Source organism: Cupressus sempervirens, chromosome 2, assembly GCF_028749045.1.
Source record: "Cupressus sempervirens isolate cs-2001-9-10 chromosome 2, ASM2874904v1, whole genome shotgun sequence".
In the NCBI taxonomy this organism is placed as follows: Eukaryota; Viridiplantae; Streptophyta; class Pinopsida; order Cupressales; family Cupressaceae; genus Cupressus; species Cupressus sempervirens.
In genome coordinates, this window is record NC_143119.1 from 32,086,515 (window position 1) to 32,101,455 (window position 14,941).

General features: G+C 36.4%; 1 protein-coding gene across 9 annotated transcripts in view; it reads left to right on the forward strand.

Annotated features, from left to right (window-relative positions):
- Positions 1–4,976: 4,976 nt before the first annotated feature.
- LOC149570935 (uncharacterized) overlaps positions 4,977–14,941 on the forward strand; it is a 281,257-nt gene continuing 271,292 nt past the window's right edge. For 4 of the 9 annotated variants that reach the window (XM_089812493.1, XM_089812485.1, XM_089812491.1 and 1 more), the window contains exons 1-2: positions 5,132–5,265; positions 5,417–5,562. In XM_089812493.1, coding sequence (XP_089668619.1) covers positions 5,505–5,562 — 58 coding nt within the window. In that variant the 5' untranslated portion in view covers positions 5,132–5,265; positions 5,417–5,504. Of the gene's footprint in view, positions 5,266–5,416; positions 5,563–14,941 lie in introns of those variants that run through there. The other 5 variants (XM_089812484.1, XM_089812492.1, XM_089812490.1 and 2 more) reach the window with 3 other exon arrangements.

Sequence of the window (14,941 nt, forward strand, 5' to 3'; positions counted from 1 at the left end):
AAATCAGATGTGATAGGAAAGAAATGTGCATACTTAGTTAGTCTATCTACCACCACATATATGCAATCCTTACCTTGAACCTTGGGCAACCCAGCGATGAAATCCATGGAAATACTTTCCCATTTTTGTTCGAGAATAGGAAGTGGCTGCAACAACCCTGTAGGAAAATTTTGCTCACTCTTGCTTTGTTGGCATACCATACATTCCTTAATGTTTTTAAGGACATCCTCCTTCATACCCTTCCATGAAAACCGCTCTTGAATTTGCCTGTATGTCTTGAAGTATCCCTGGTGACCAGCCAAAGGTGTGTCATGAAAGGCCCTCAATATCCTCTCCTTAGTTTTTGACCCTGGCACTAAGAAGATCCTGTTCTTGTAATAAATCAATTCATCAACAACCTTGTACCTGTTATCATCCACTAACTTATTCAAAATCTTGGTGGCAAATGAATCTTTAGCATACTCTAAAATTATGGAGACTTTCCAATCAGCAGAGATAGATGATAAGGAACACAAAGTGGGCTTTCTTGAGAGAGCATCAACAACCACATTATTCTTTCCTTTCATGTATTCAATATCAAAATCATAAGCTTGCAATTTGCTTACCCATTTTTGTTGACGATCATTCAAATCCCTTTGGTTCAAGAAGAACTTGAGGCTATTATGGTCTGTCTTTACAATGAATCTCCCACATACCAAATATTGTCTAAACTTATGAAGTGCATGCATGATTGCCAACATTTCCTTATCATAGATGGAGTACCCTTTCTCTGATTGATTTAATTTTCAACTCTCAAATGCTATTGGATGTCCCCTTTGAGTTAGGACAGCCCCTATACCTTCTTCCGAAGCATCACATTCAACAACAAAAGGTAAAGAGAAATCTGGAATTGCAAGCACAGGGCATGAAATCATTACCTCCTTAAGCTTATCAAATGTTTTTTGTGCCTCTTCTGTCCAAACAAAAGCTCCTTTCTTTGTCAAATCAGTCAAGGGGGCAGCAAGCTGAGAAAATCCCTTGGCAAATCTCCTATAGTAGCTACACAACCCGAAGAAACCTCTCAACTGTGTAAGATTAGTGGGTGGAGGCCAATCCAAAATTGCCTGGATTTTTTGTTGATCAACCTGTACTCCTTTAAAGCTTATAATATGTCCCAAATATAGGATCTCTGTCAAACCAAACTCACATTTAGATATCTTAGCATAGAAGGATTGCTGCTCCAAGATTCCCAAAACAGTGTCTATGTGCTTTAGATGCTCTTCCCATGTTTTACTGTATATCAAGATATCATCAAAAAATACCAAAACAAATTTTTGAAGATGCTGACTGAATACCTTATTCATACAAGATTGGAATGTTGCAGGTGCATTAGTGAGTCCAAATGGCATAACAAGAAATTCAAAGTGCCCATAGTGACATCTGAAAGCAGTCTTTTCCACATCTTCACTCCTCATTCGGATTTGATGGTAGCCTGATTTTAAGTCAATTTTTGAGAAGTATACAGCACCATGTAACTCATCAATGAGTTCATCTATGCGTGGTATGGGATACCTATTTTTTATGGTCTTCTTGTTTAGAGCCCTGTAGTCTATACACATTCTCATTGTACCATCCTTTTTCTTGACAAGTACCACAGATGATGCAAACGGACTAGAGCTAGGCCTTATGAATCCCATGTCCAGGAGTTCTTTAATAGTTTTTTCAATTTCTTCCTTATAACCTCTTGGATGGCGGTATGGGGTTGTTATAACTGGTTTGGCACCCTGTTCTAACTCTATAACATGCTCAAAACCTCTATCTGGTGGTAATCCTGGAGGCAAATCAGTGAAAACTATACTATGCTTATCAAGAATATTTTGAATTTCAAAATGGAAATTACCTTGATTCTTTGGAGAGCTTGTTGGTTGGATTATGACTCCTGCTGCCCATGTTACTTGTCCTCTTTGAAAAGTCCTCTCCATCCTCTTTGCAGAGACCGCCTTAGGTGCTTCATTCGATAACCCTCTCAATATGACTTCTTTCCCATTGGAATGAAATTTAAACTCCATAGTTTGATGGTTCATGTAATAGCCTCCGATAGAGTGCAACCATTGAACACCCAATACAAGATCTGTCTCCCCAATACCAACCACATAGAAGTCATCACATAACTCATAATCTCCTAAGGTCATCTTGAGTTGTTGCACCACCCGTGTGCAAGGCATAGTGAATCCATCAGCTACAGTAACATTGAATCCCTCAAAATCTTCTGCTTTAAGCCCTCTTTTCATGACAAATCTCTCATCAATAAAATTGTGAGTTGCCCCACTATCAAGAAGAACAGTCAACCTTTGCCCTGCTAGTACCCCTCGAATTCGGAAGGGATGGTATCTTGGGACTCCTGATAATGCTGCTAAAGTGCCATCCTTGCTGATTTCTTTTACTTTCTCTTCTTCTACCTCCTCCTTAGTATCATGAAATTCCTCATGCTCATCTGAATCAGATTCTGAAGCAACTTCAATATAGTGCACTTGACCTTTCCCCAAACATCTGCGTCCTAGAACCCATGGTTCTCTACAAGTAAAACAAAGCTTTTTCCTTCGTAATTCACTCCTAGTCTCTTCATCTACCTTCTTTTTTGCCACATTTGTTACATCTTTTGGTGGTAGTGTTGGGAAAGTCTTTTTTTGAAAATTTCCCTTATGTTGCCAAAGATTTGGGGGTTTTTGATTAGTGATTGATTTCACAGGCATGCAAGTTTCAAGTTGCAAGCTTCTTTTGATAGTTTCCTGTAAGGTTGAGGGTGAGAAAGCCTTAACCAAACCCTTAACAGAATCTTCTAAACCATCAAGAAAAAGATAAACGATCCTCTTTTCACTCATATCAGGTACCATAATAGCCACTTTTTGAAATTCTTCTATATACTCATTAACTGATTTGGTTTGCTTCAACTTTGACAATTCTTTAAAGTACTCTTCATCATCCTTGAGGTCAAATCTATCTATCACCCTTTGACTAAAATTTTCAAATGTAGTTACCTGATCGTGACCTTGAGTAGTCATTCCATGATACCACCAATCATAGGCTGCATCTTCCAAGTGTAGACTTGCAAATTGAATAACATCACTCTCTTTCATGGGGTTAAGTGTGAAGAAAGTTTGTAATTTTTGTAGCCATGCTCTAGCTGAAATTTTATTTGTTCCATCAAAAGTAGGTGCTGTAAACTTGCTTATTTTATTTTTGAGCTCTCTTCCACTTGTGTCATGCTCCCTCCTGTTCTCTTTCTTGGGCATCAAAGCGTTCATCATATCCACATATTCTCTAAAAGGAACTGAACTACGAAAGTCATCATCTAAGCCATTGTAAGTAGCTCTTAATGTAATCAAATTACCTGTAACCTCTTCCACTCGATTAATGGCTGGATTTGGTACTGGTGGCTCATCTGCAGGCAAGAAAATAGATTTGGTTGATTTAGATGGTGTGGATCTCCCATTTCTCGGCTCCTCTGAAGTGCTCCCTTTCTCATTAATAGATGCAATTCCTTGTAATTTTTCTGTCAATATTCGCAAAGCCTCTCTAGTTTCCGCCAAACCATCCACTGTTTGCTTCTGAGTATTTTGGATGTCTTGGAAGAATTTCTTTGCCATCTCATCTGGATCAGCCATACTTTTTTCTTCCTTGGATTTTGTACTTTTGCTTTCAACTGGGGGTTTGATCAAAATTTCTTTATTCTTTTCTCGCTGCAAATATCTTTTTTCTCTTTCACTTAGTTGCATGCAATCATAAAATATGACATGCAAGATCTGGGTAGTTATCGAAACTTGACATGCAAGATCTGGGTAGTTGTTAAAAACTGACATGCAACTTCTACAAACCCTCAGGCTGGCAAGATCACGGCTCTGATACCACTGAAATGTCCCTTTACTGATTTTTATTGATATTTTCAGCCTCAAATCAGAACTTTAAAATCAAACAACCAATATTACAAAGATCTGCCAATTTCCCAATAAAACCCAAATCGTGTATGTCCAAATTAGTGCCAAAAACTTCACAACTTCACAAATTATTAATAAATCTGAAAATGGACATTTTTACAGAAATTTCAGTAGCATAACAGCCTACAAAATGACATTTCCAGATTTTTATAGCCTTTACACAACAGCTCACAAATGTAGGGCAAAAACTATGCTCAATCGGGCTCCCGAAATTAACACAAAAATGTCCGAAAACACCACAAAACACTCATAAACTATCTCAGAAGTTTAATCACGACCCAATACATATATTCAACTCTATTTTAACATCATAAAGTTTGAAATACAGCAGCAAACCAAACTGATATGAAACACTCAACTGAAAACCCAAATTCAAACAAAAAACAACCCCGAAAATACCCAAATCAGCACTATTCAGCACAAAGGCAAACTCTGTATGAGCATGCGCATGGAATGGCTTCAAACTCCCATCCTTAGCCTTCCCGAAAACCTGCAAACTCCCGTTCTTGAGTCTCCTTCTCCACAGGTTTGGCAGCCTCTTAACAAAGTTTATTTTTTTTTAAATTATTTGAATAGGGGACATGACAATCGATAAGTGATAATAATATATTACATTTGATTAAGAAAAAGGAAGATATAAAAATAAAATATATATTAAAAAAAAGAAGAGGAGAAAGAAATTAAAAGGAAAATAGAGAACATATCCCCTTCCTCGTATATAATGGTCAATATTTAACAGGGAGTCAAAACTCCCATTACTTAGTTAAGAACCAACTATTTTAGAATGTGACTCAACATAATAGCTTTTTAAATATATTTTCAACTAATCAACTAATCACATGCTATCTTTAGCTCACCACTCTTTCACATTGAGTTAATAATAGACTATTATTAGTTTAACCCTGAATCAAATCCTAATTGAAAAAACATTAAGATGTATGACCTTCCCAGAAATCTAGGTACTCACCTCTATAAACATTTCCCTAAATACAATAAGTACATGTCTTCATTTCCGGAGAATAAATTGAAGTGAACCTTCCATCTCATTGACTTCCACTTTAACTTCCACTTTCCTGCTCAGCCCCGCCCACTGTTTGGTGTAACCATTGTGCCTCATGGTGCGGTAGTTACTTTGCAATGCGAATACATTAAAAGAAATTTATACCGTTCATTGCCTGAAATAGAACTGTGAACAGAAGTTTGAGCGAAATCCTGAACGAGGATAGTTGCTATCCAGCAAACTAACCCAAATATATGACAGTTTGAAAAAATACTCAAGTGTCCCACCTTGGTAAGCTATGCGTTCTACTTTGCTGTTTAGACGTTGACGAACAACTGTGATAGTACTCCAACTCTCCGAATTCCCCTATCCACTAGATACAGCTGTAGTATATTATTCGCAATTATTTTGTAAATTCAAATAATCGCTACTTTCATGGCAGGAGAATTAAAGAGACTTGCCATTTCAAATTCAACATTACACAGGCCAGTAGAGTAGCTCAGTGCAGGTTACTTCATTATCAACAGAAGATGGGCATTCCTTACTTCAGCCTGGCACCTGGACTAAAAGTCTCAAAGCTTTGCCTAGGTATTCTTAATGATGTTTTTCTTTCGTCGAATTATTGCTTTTGCAACTCTTATAGTAGGTTCTGCTATGGACATTGGTTAAATGGCCGTCCTCTCACTGTCCACTACAGGTATCATTTATACTGCAAGTCTCTATTGTGTTTCATAATTTCCTTTATTCTTCCTTCTGTCTGACACCTTCCTAAATTATGCATTCATCAATTTTTTTATGGTGCTTATATTGATGCTCTTTATATGTATCTATTAAGGATCCAAAAAAGGAACCTAGTTTACTATGAGATGTTTTAACACTAGACTATTCATCCTTGCGCTGTAGGAGAGCATATTGCTATTCCATTTGTCATTGGCCACTGTTGTAATAGCCATACATAAACCCACAAATACTAAATGTTGCGGCAAAAAGTTAGTTGCTAATAGATAATGAAGAAAATAAAATTGAATAATTGAATAATAGAATAATAACAAGCGACAAATTTATGTGGTAAAACCTTGAAAATATGCTAAGGAGACATCCATGGGGCAAAGTCTTGGGATTCTTATTACTAAAAAAAAATGCAGTCTCCAATGCTTCTGCTATTATGGTTTCTTTGCCCTGAGAGCAACAGAGATAGGTAGAATTGTTAATGTTTCATCATCGCCCAAGCTTCTGCAACATCATAACACAACCATGGTATACATCAGAGTGCAGTCATACATCCATTGTCATACACCCCTGCAGCATCATATTGGAAGAAGCAGTGATACTTATTGAGGCGTCATACAGTGCTATCTTCAGCATTGACAAATATTGTGACATTAGTAAATCAGACATACTGACACCAGCACACTGAACATATACACATCTGCATCTTGAGCATATAGACATGTGCACATTGGGCATCCTACTATTAGCACATTGTACTGTTAGAAATAGGGAATACTGAGGGGGGGAGGGGGGTGAGTCAATGTTCCACAAACTGTTCCCCAACTATGAATATTATTAACAATCTTTAAACTTGCATAGATGATCAAACTGAAAAGTAAACATAAGCATAACACAATGAAACTCATAACACCATTATTTATTAACTAGGGAAACCCTGGCCAAGGGAAAACCCTGGTGGGGATGGAACCCAGAAATGATCCACCAATAAAAGTATCTTGTGAAAGATATTGATCCTGTTAGGAATCTTTTACATCTGTACAGCGTATCTGTCCTTGTTAGTGGACTAGGCCTTGTTAGAAGCCTCAACCTTGTTAGGAGTTGTTACAATACAAAAGAGTGCAAGATGAACCCAATGCTCAAACATGCGTATACAATCGTATAATGCTTATCTATAAGATAGATACAAAAACCTTTTTCTTTGCTGATATCTTCAATATTTGATCAGTCTTTGTAGTTCCTCTTTAAAACTGTACATGCAACTATTCTGCTGAGTTATAGCATCAAGTTTGCATCTATACCAATCACATAAAATGCGCATATAAACTTTTGCTCAACAAACTTTTTATTAACAATCTTTAAACTTGCATAGATGATCAAATTGAAGAGTAAATGTAAGCATAACACAATGAAACTCATACCACCATTATTGGTTAACTAGGGAAACCTTGGTGAGGATGGAACCCGCAAATGATCCACTAGTAAAAGCATAGTGTGGGGGGGGAGAGTGAATCAGTGTTCCACAAACTTTTGCCCAACTATGGATATTATTAACAATCTTTAAATTTGCATAGATGATCAAATTGAAACACATAAGCATAACACAATGAAACTCATAACACCATTATTTGTTAACTAGGGAAACCCTGGCCAAGGGAAAACCCCGGTGGGGATGGAACCCACAAATGATTCACTAATAAAAGTATCTTGTGAAAGATATTGACCCTGTTAGGAGTCTAACACAACCGTACAATGTAACTATCCTTGTTAGAGCACTAGTCCCTATTAGAAGCCTCAACTTTGTTAGGAGTTGTTGTTACAATACAAAAGAGTGCAAGATGAACCCACTGTTCAAACATGCATATACAATTGTACGATGCTTATCTATGAGATAGATACAAAAACTATTTTCTGTGTTGATATCTTTAATATCTGATCAGTCTTTGTAGTTCCTCTTCAAAACTGTACATGCAACCATTTTGCTCTGTTCTAGCATCAAATTCACATCTATACCAATCACATAAAGTGCACATATAAATATTATATCAATACAATACAATGCCATACTTTGCTTAACAAAATTCCTTTCCTTTATACCAAAACTTTCAGCCCTATTGGCCTTGTGCTACTTGATACTTTGCTAAATCTTTAAATTATATTCTGCCATGTGTGGGTTGATATCTAAGATGTGGTCCCAACCTTATTAAGTAATAATTTTGGTAAACCAAAGCAATTCCCTAATCAAAATGCCATTATACTATTGTTTCATCTGTTCTGTCCTGTCAGCCTATACGTGGTAAATCTGCCATAACTTACATTGTATTCCTCATAAGCTTTAATGCTCTTGCACATGTGCTGTATGCTGTCCATACTACCTTCCTTTAACTAAGTCATCAAGTGCCCCTAGTGAAGCATGCCAAACCAAACTGTCTGACTATTCACTGTTTTCCTTTACCACACTTAGACAATTTTTTAAGTTTCTATACTTCAAAATTATTCATATCTTTTGCCATCTCAAAATAGACTATATGTTTCCATAAATGACAATCGTAATACATTACATTAGCCAAATTGCCAACAATCTCCCCCTTTGGCATTGATGGCAACATATGGTTAAAATTGGCCAAGTAACAAAATCTCAAATTTGCAAAATCCGTGGAGTGTTTCACTTGGTCATCAAAGTTTCAAAAATTGTGGATCATCTCTATTTATCATATCAAATTCTACATGTGTATAGTGCGCTCCCCCTTTGACTACGCTCTAACTTATATCTCCCTCTTACAATCTTTATGATGCTAATACTTGCAACTTTTGTTACCATTACTTTCCCTCTTTGACATCAATGACAAAGGTGAGTCCAGAATTTATGTACATGACAAAATTTTAAGTCTAGCATGGAGTCTTCATGCTGAATGAGTGCTAAGAAGTGCCTTCCAGTCAGAAAAAATCTTCTTTAGACTGAACTTTCAGTCCTGTCGGCCTTGTGCTGCTTGGTACTTTGTTAAATCTTTAAATTATATTCTGCCACGTGTGGGTTGACATCTAGGATATTCTCCCAACCTCATTAAGTAATTATCTTGCTAAACCAAAACAATTCCTTAATCAAAATGCCATTATACTATTGTGTCCTTTTTTCTGTCCTGTTAGCTTGTACCTGTTGTGAGGTTTTCACACCATCGCCCCAAAATTTTTGGGGACCCCCCTTTTTTCTAATCACCTCGACAAATTTTTGGATTGCCCAAAATTTTGAGTTTTGAAAATGTCACGCCTTGGCACCTTCAGGACAGATTTGGGAGGCTTAGCTTATTTTCACCCAGTTTCAACTTGATTTTCCAGAGCTATCAATTTTATCCCTAAGCCGAATAATTTTCTAAGTTAACTTCAACTTGGCAGGATAAAGTTGTGAATTTTGTACTTAGGCATTTTCTTTTGAAAATTTGGTCTTAACTCTATAAATTTGGATAATTCTTAAAAGAGAAATTTTAATTAGACTTAAGTTTTTGGAAAATCTCAAATTTTTCTTTGGTGAAATTTTTTAATTTTGTTGAAATGTGGAAAATTGCAAAAAATCGATTTTTGGTTCTAAATGCAATTTTAATTTTTAGCTTGGCAAAATCGATTTGGTAGAAAATTGCAAAAAATTGGCTTTAATTGGATTAATTGCCTTGAAAACTTTTAAGTTTTTAATGAATTCAGTAATTTAATATGGAAAAAAATGACTTTTGGTTAGCCAAAATACAATTTCAATGACGTATTAATTACTAAACCCTCATTAAATGGAAATATTTAACACCCTCAAGGCCATTTAATTTCGTTTTGCAATTGGAGCTAATTGGTAAATTTAAAAGTGCAATTTTCTTTCGGCAAAATTAATTTTTTTAAGCTAAGTATTTAATTGTGGGCCTTCACTTGAATTTAATTTTTGTTTTTTGTTTTCTCCTAGACTATGTAGGCCGACTTTATGGAAAAAGAAAATTGGCTATAAAAGGAGTCTCCTCCTCATTTCATTTTCACAAATCATTTCTTCCTCTCCTTGTGGGCGAATTTTGTGGAGGAGCAGATTTTTTTTCAGACTTGGGCGAAATTGGTGGAGGCTGAATTTTGTGGAAGCCGAATTTTGTGGGGGCCGAATTTTGTGGGAGCCGAAATTTGTGGAAGATAAAATTCTGATTTTTTTCAAGAGGCTGCGATTTTTGCCCTAGGTTGGGTAACTTTATTTGGAGGTGAATTGCATGGTAAATTCCTGATTTGCAAAGGGATTTGAACTTCTTGAAAGTCATATCCTAGGTTCCGAAAAGTCGCTGTAAGTTTATTGGTTAAGGTGAATTTTCATCATCTAGAGTTGCAAGGAGTGCTTAAGCTGAGATATCCATCTTTCGTTCTAAGCTAAGGATTGCTCCGCTTGGTTCTTCTTGCCTTTTGGTCCACCACTCTACCATCCTGTAATAGGGCGACGAGCATGGAGGATGATAGTGCAAGTAAGAATCCCAAGCGGGCGAACACTAAGAAAGACAAAGAGGATATGACGCTCAATACTTCCTTCTTCTCGAAAATGAAGAGAATAACTGACACCAATATCTGTACAGTGGACATGATACGGATGAGGGACAGACTAAAGGAAGGACAATCCCCCTTGGCAAAAAGGATTTACAAGAGTGGAATTGTACACGCAGCAGCTTTTCCTCCCACATTGCCTTGTCCAGAATTGATCATGGAATGTGCATCCAGATTTGATCTAAATAGTAATTCCATCATTTTTGATGGAAGGAAGAGAGTGTTGGCCAGCATTGGCAAACAAGCGATTGAAAAAACATTTAACATTCCCCAATACAAGAGCATGACAATTGTAATGATGGATCAAGCAACTAAGTTATTTCAAGATAACCAAGGGGCCTATTACACTCATCTAAAGCAGAATTGGATACGCAAGGGAAGGAAAGGAGTTAACAGATCATCGAGACTTACAGTGACACTTGATTTTGAGGATATTAGAGAAGAGGATGTCAATGAAACAGATTTTGGATCGAGGTTGGATGAGTTTGGAAAGGTTGCTATCAATAAAAAGCATTTGGGCACCCTTTCCTCTCTCAGTGCTCTTATTGGATTTGTGAATGAATATGAGAAGGATCATGAAAAAAATACTACAAGCAGTGAACAGCGTGGCAAAGACAGCGGAACTCAAGGCGAAGCACACACCTTGTCCTCCTATGGAATAAGTTAACAAAAGGCTAGCTAAGTTCATTTCCTTAGCCAAGAAAATGAAAGAAAAGGGAAGATTTATATTAGAAGATCATTTGATGTAAGCGCAAGTGGCAAATTTCCCCTTTCTTCTAGAATAGGACAAGTGTCTATTTTTGATTGGCCACCATTTTGGTGCCTTCTCATTGGTTGCCACTTTTTGCACTTTTTTCATTGGTCCATTGATGAGGTGGCAGCTTCTCATTGGCCGATGGGGTGGCAACCCTAATTAGGGTTTTGAGGATCCAATCTGGATCGTTGATCTTGTTTTGATCTCCACCGTCCATTGTATTTCTGGCCTCTATAAAAGGCCATTTGCTCTCATTTGTAAAGTGGTCGGAGAAATTGTTGCGAACATAATACCAAAATTGCTCTCTTCATTGTTGCGTTTTGCATGTTGATTAAGAACATTGGGTATTATTGCATGTTTTCTACTTCCACTTAGTTAGATTTTCTTTCAAGTTGTTAAAGTTGGTTGCATTTGAAGTTGTTTAAGTGAAGCTAAAGTAGGTGGATAGTTGTGTGGTAGCATTGGTAAATGTTTGATAGGGATCAATACTAGGCCACTAGCATCCTAGCGGCTAGTTGGGAAGCTTTGTGTGGTAAACTAGTTTATTTTTCCTTAGAATCATTGCACCTGTGGAAGTGAGGCCGCTGGTCAGCTCTCATTAGGTTCGATCCCCATCCGTTTGCTAACCTTCCATTCATAGGAGTAGGAGTAGAATAGTGAGTAGTTGGGTAGTCGAAGCTTAGAGAGGGAAGTTAGAAGGAGTAGGTCAAACATTAGAACACATCCATTCACCTTCAACGACCATCGCTTTCCCATCAACATCATCACCGGCAGACACATCCTCCATCACCACCATCATCAACATTATCTGCTTTCGCACATTTCACAAACCGAGCCGCCATCACCTTCAGTCCACCAAAGTCCAAGTCATCCTTGAATGAATAGCGTAAGGCCGTCTACGTGATTACCAGCGAATCACATTGATAAAATTGAGCGAGTATCCAACGGTGTAAGGAACATTGGAGCTAATACTTATGTCTTCATGAGTAATGACTTTTCAAGAGAGGAGTTGCATGTTTGATATCCCATATTGAATATTCAAATCCTAATATGTTATGTAAGTGACACAAAACTCGCATCAACAGTACCTAATAAATCTTCCATAACTTCACTGTATTCCAAATAAGCTTTAGCGCTCTTGCACACGTGCTGTATGCTGTCCATACAACTGTCCTTTAATTGCGCAAGTCATCAAGTGCCTCTAGCCGAGCGTGCCAAACCAAACTGTCCGACTGTTCACCATTTCCCTTTACCATATTTAGATGATTTTCTAAGTTTCTATACTTCAAACTTATTCTTATCTTTTGCCATCTTAAAATAGAATATATCTTGCTATAAATGACATCCCTAATGCATTATAGAAGTGTCATCCTCTCACGACTCCTAGCATAGAATAATTGTTAAAAGGCTAAGGTGCAACATCTCTTGAGCTTTGTCATGAATGTAATAGCAAATGTAATGATTTGAGTATTAATTGGAATCTTAGATTGCTGGTCTATCACTGCATATCTTGTCTATTTAGTTCTTTTGTCTATATTAATTGGAATCTTAGATTGCTGCTCTATCACTGAATATCTTGTCTATTTAGTTCTTTTGTCTTCTTGGAGTATTTTGAAGTCCATTACAGTTTTCATCATCAAGAAGCTCTGGAAGAACTGAGGTTCATTCCAACAACATAAAAATATCATTCACAAGTCTAACTTCACAAATGAGCCTACGTTGGCCTTATACAAATATTTGGAGGGAAATATTCAATTAGAATATAATAATTTCTTTTTTTCCTTCCCAAAAATCTTTTAGAAGAATTAATATTAATTTTTGTGTCCGAAATCCCCCAGGCCTAGAGATCTTTTAAATATGATTAGATTCATTTCATATTTGAACTATATATGTATCATTCGAATTTTCAGAATATAATTCTTACTAATCTCTGTATTTCAGTAGTAATCAAAATTCGGTCTTTGACAAATGTGTATGCTAGTGACAATTCAATATTGATAAATACTGAATATTAATTAGTAATTTTGAATCTGCTATCTGTAGACACTGAACTCCAAAGGGCAGAACATTAATTGATTTCAATGCTCTTTTTGGCCGATTGATTTGAGTATATGTAAGAGATGAAATGGTATGTCCATGAGTGTTTATGGAGACAATGGACATGTCTCTTTCAATGCAACTATTTGTTTCCAAACTAAAAGCTGATCTTATTCAGGATTAACAATAGTTAGCATTTAATCAATATATATGATATGTCGCCGATCTGCAATAAGGAAAAATTAGACTTCGATCTGATTTAGTCGAGCATTTGATCATAACTCTATCTGGGCAAGAGGAACATAAAAATGACAATGATCAGTAGTGGAATCTGCGAGTGCAGATATACAATATTCTTGGATCCATTATGATCTGATATAGATAATTATCTATCTTCAATAAGATCATTTATTTGTAGGGTTTCAATTAGATGCAAGGGTGATGATTATTTTTCCAAAACAATCAATCAACATACCTATATCCGACCGAAGCTGCTTTTAATTCAACAAGATCAAACTTAGAATACATCTCAATACCTTTTCAACGAGCTGTTACATTAAGTTGTCCTTTTAATATTTCCAACATTAGACAACTTAATTAATTAAATAATAACTCAATTGCTTACCTAAGTTGCAGAAAGTATGTAGAAGATATATTTATGAAATTATGATCATACCACAACGATATTGGAATCATAGGACAATGAATTGAAGCAACTAGGTGATGTACTGAAAATAGCTTGCTTCTCCAAGGAGTTCGGAGAGCACCCAAAACATTGGATATTGATTTTGAAAGCATCAAGAGGCTCCATATAATCATTTGTATTCATTGCCAACCAACAATATCTTTGCAAGACACAACTTGAGCACTCTAAGAAATTTGAAAACCCCAAATAGGGGGTCCCCATTTGCAATGGGGTGATGGTGTGAAAAGCCCACAACATGTACTTGTCCAATCCTTGATTTTGCAACTTCAGAGGCTTTGGTTAGGCTCATATAGACACATTTTCAGGTGCCATTTTCTTTGAAAGTGCATAATTTTTAGAGAGCAATCCATATATGCTATCATAGAATAGACTTATTTGGATGAAAATTTCATCTTCAGCATTTGGTCTATTTTGGCCAATTGGCTACTTGTACTTTCTGGATCCTTTAGAGATCTTGTGTCCTAGTAGTATTGAGTCTATTATTGTCTTATATTTGTTGTTGTAATAATTAGAATCAAAAGTCCACTTTGGCCAATTGAGCAATTGACAATTGTACATGTTAGTCCTTGTTAGGAGACTTTGAATCCTTGTTAGAAGATTCCAACTTTGTTAGGAGTTGTGCCAACCCTATTAGGAGTTGAAAGGAGAACAACTGAACCCATTGCTCAATTAGCCTCAAACTGTCTTCACCAAACGATCTTTAGGATAATCTTTCCAAGTTCTGAACTAATTAAATAACAACTTTTTTGCCAATACAGCTCCTTTGAAGCTCACAATACATCCTCAACATCAATCTTTGCTTTGACTTTAGCCAAATTCGCATCCAAGTTCGCATAACCAAACATCACAATACATATGATCTCACGGATGATCAACCAAGGAAACAATCTTTCCTTTATACCAAGTCCTAAAACAAGTATTGAGTTGGCCATGATGCTTTCTCAATTTACAATGAATAATATAGGACATCATAAAGATATTGCAATACATGTTACATTACAACCAAACTCTTTCTACAAATGATTTTATTGATAGTGGGCTCATAGGAACAAACACGTTGAATAGACTTCATAAGTCGGCTCAAACTGCAAATCTGATTTTTCCATCTGGAACATAACATCTTGAATATGTCTCTGACAATCCTCTAAGTGCACTGAACATAATATCATCTCAATCAAAAGATACAA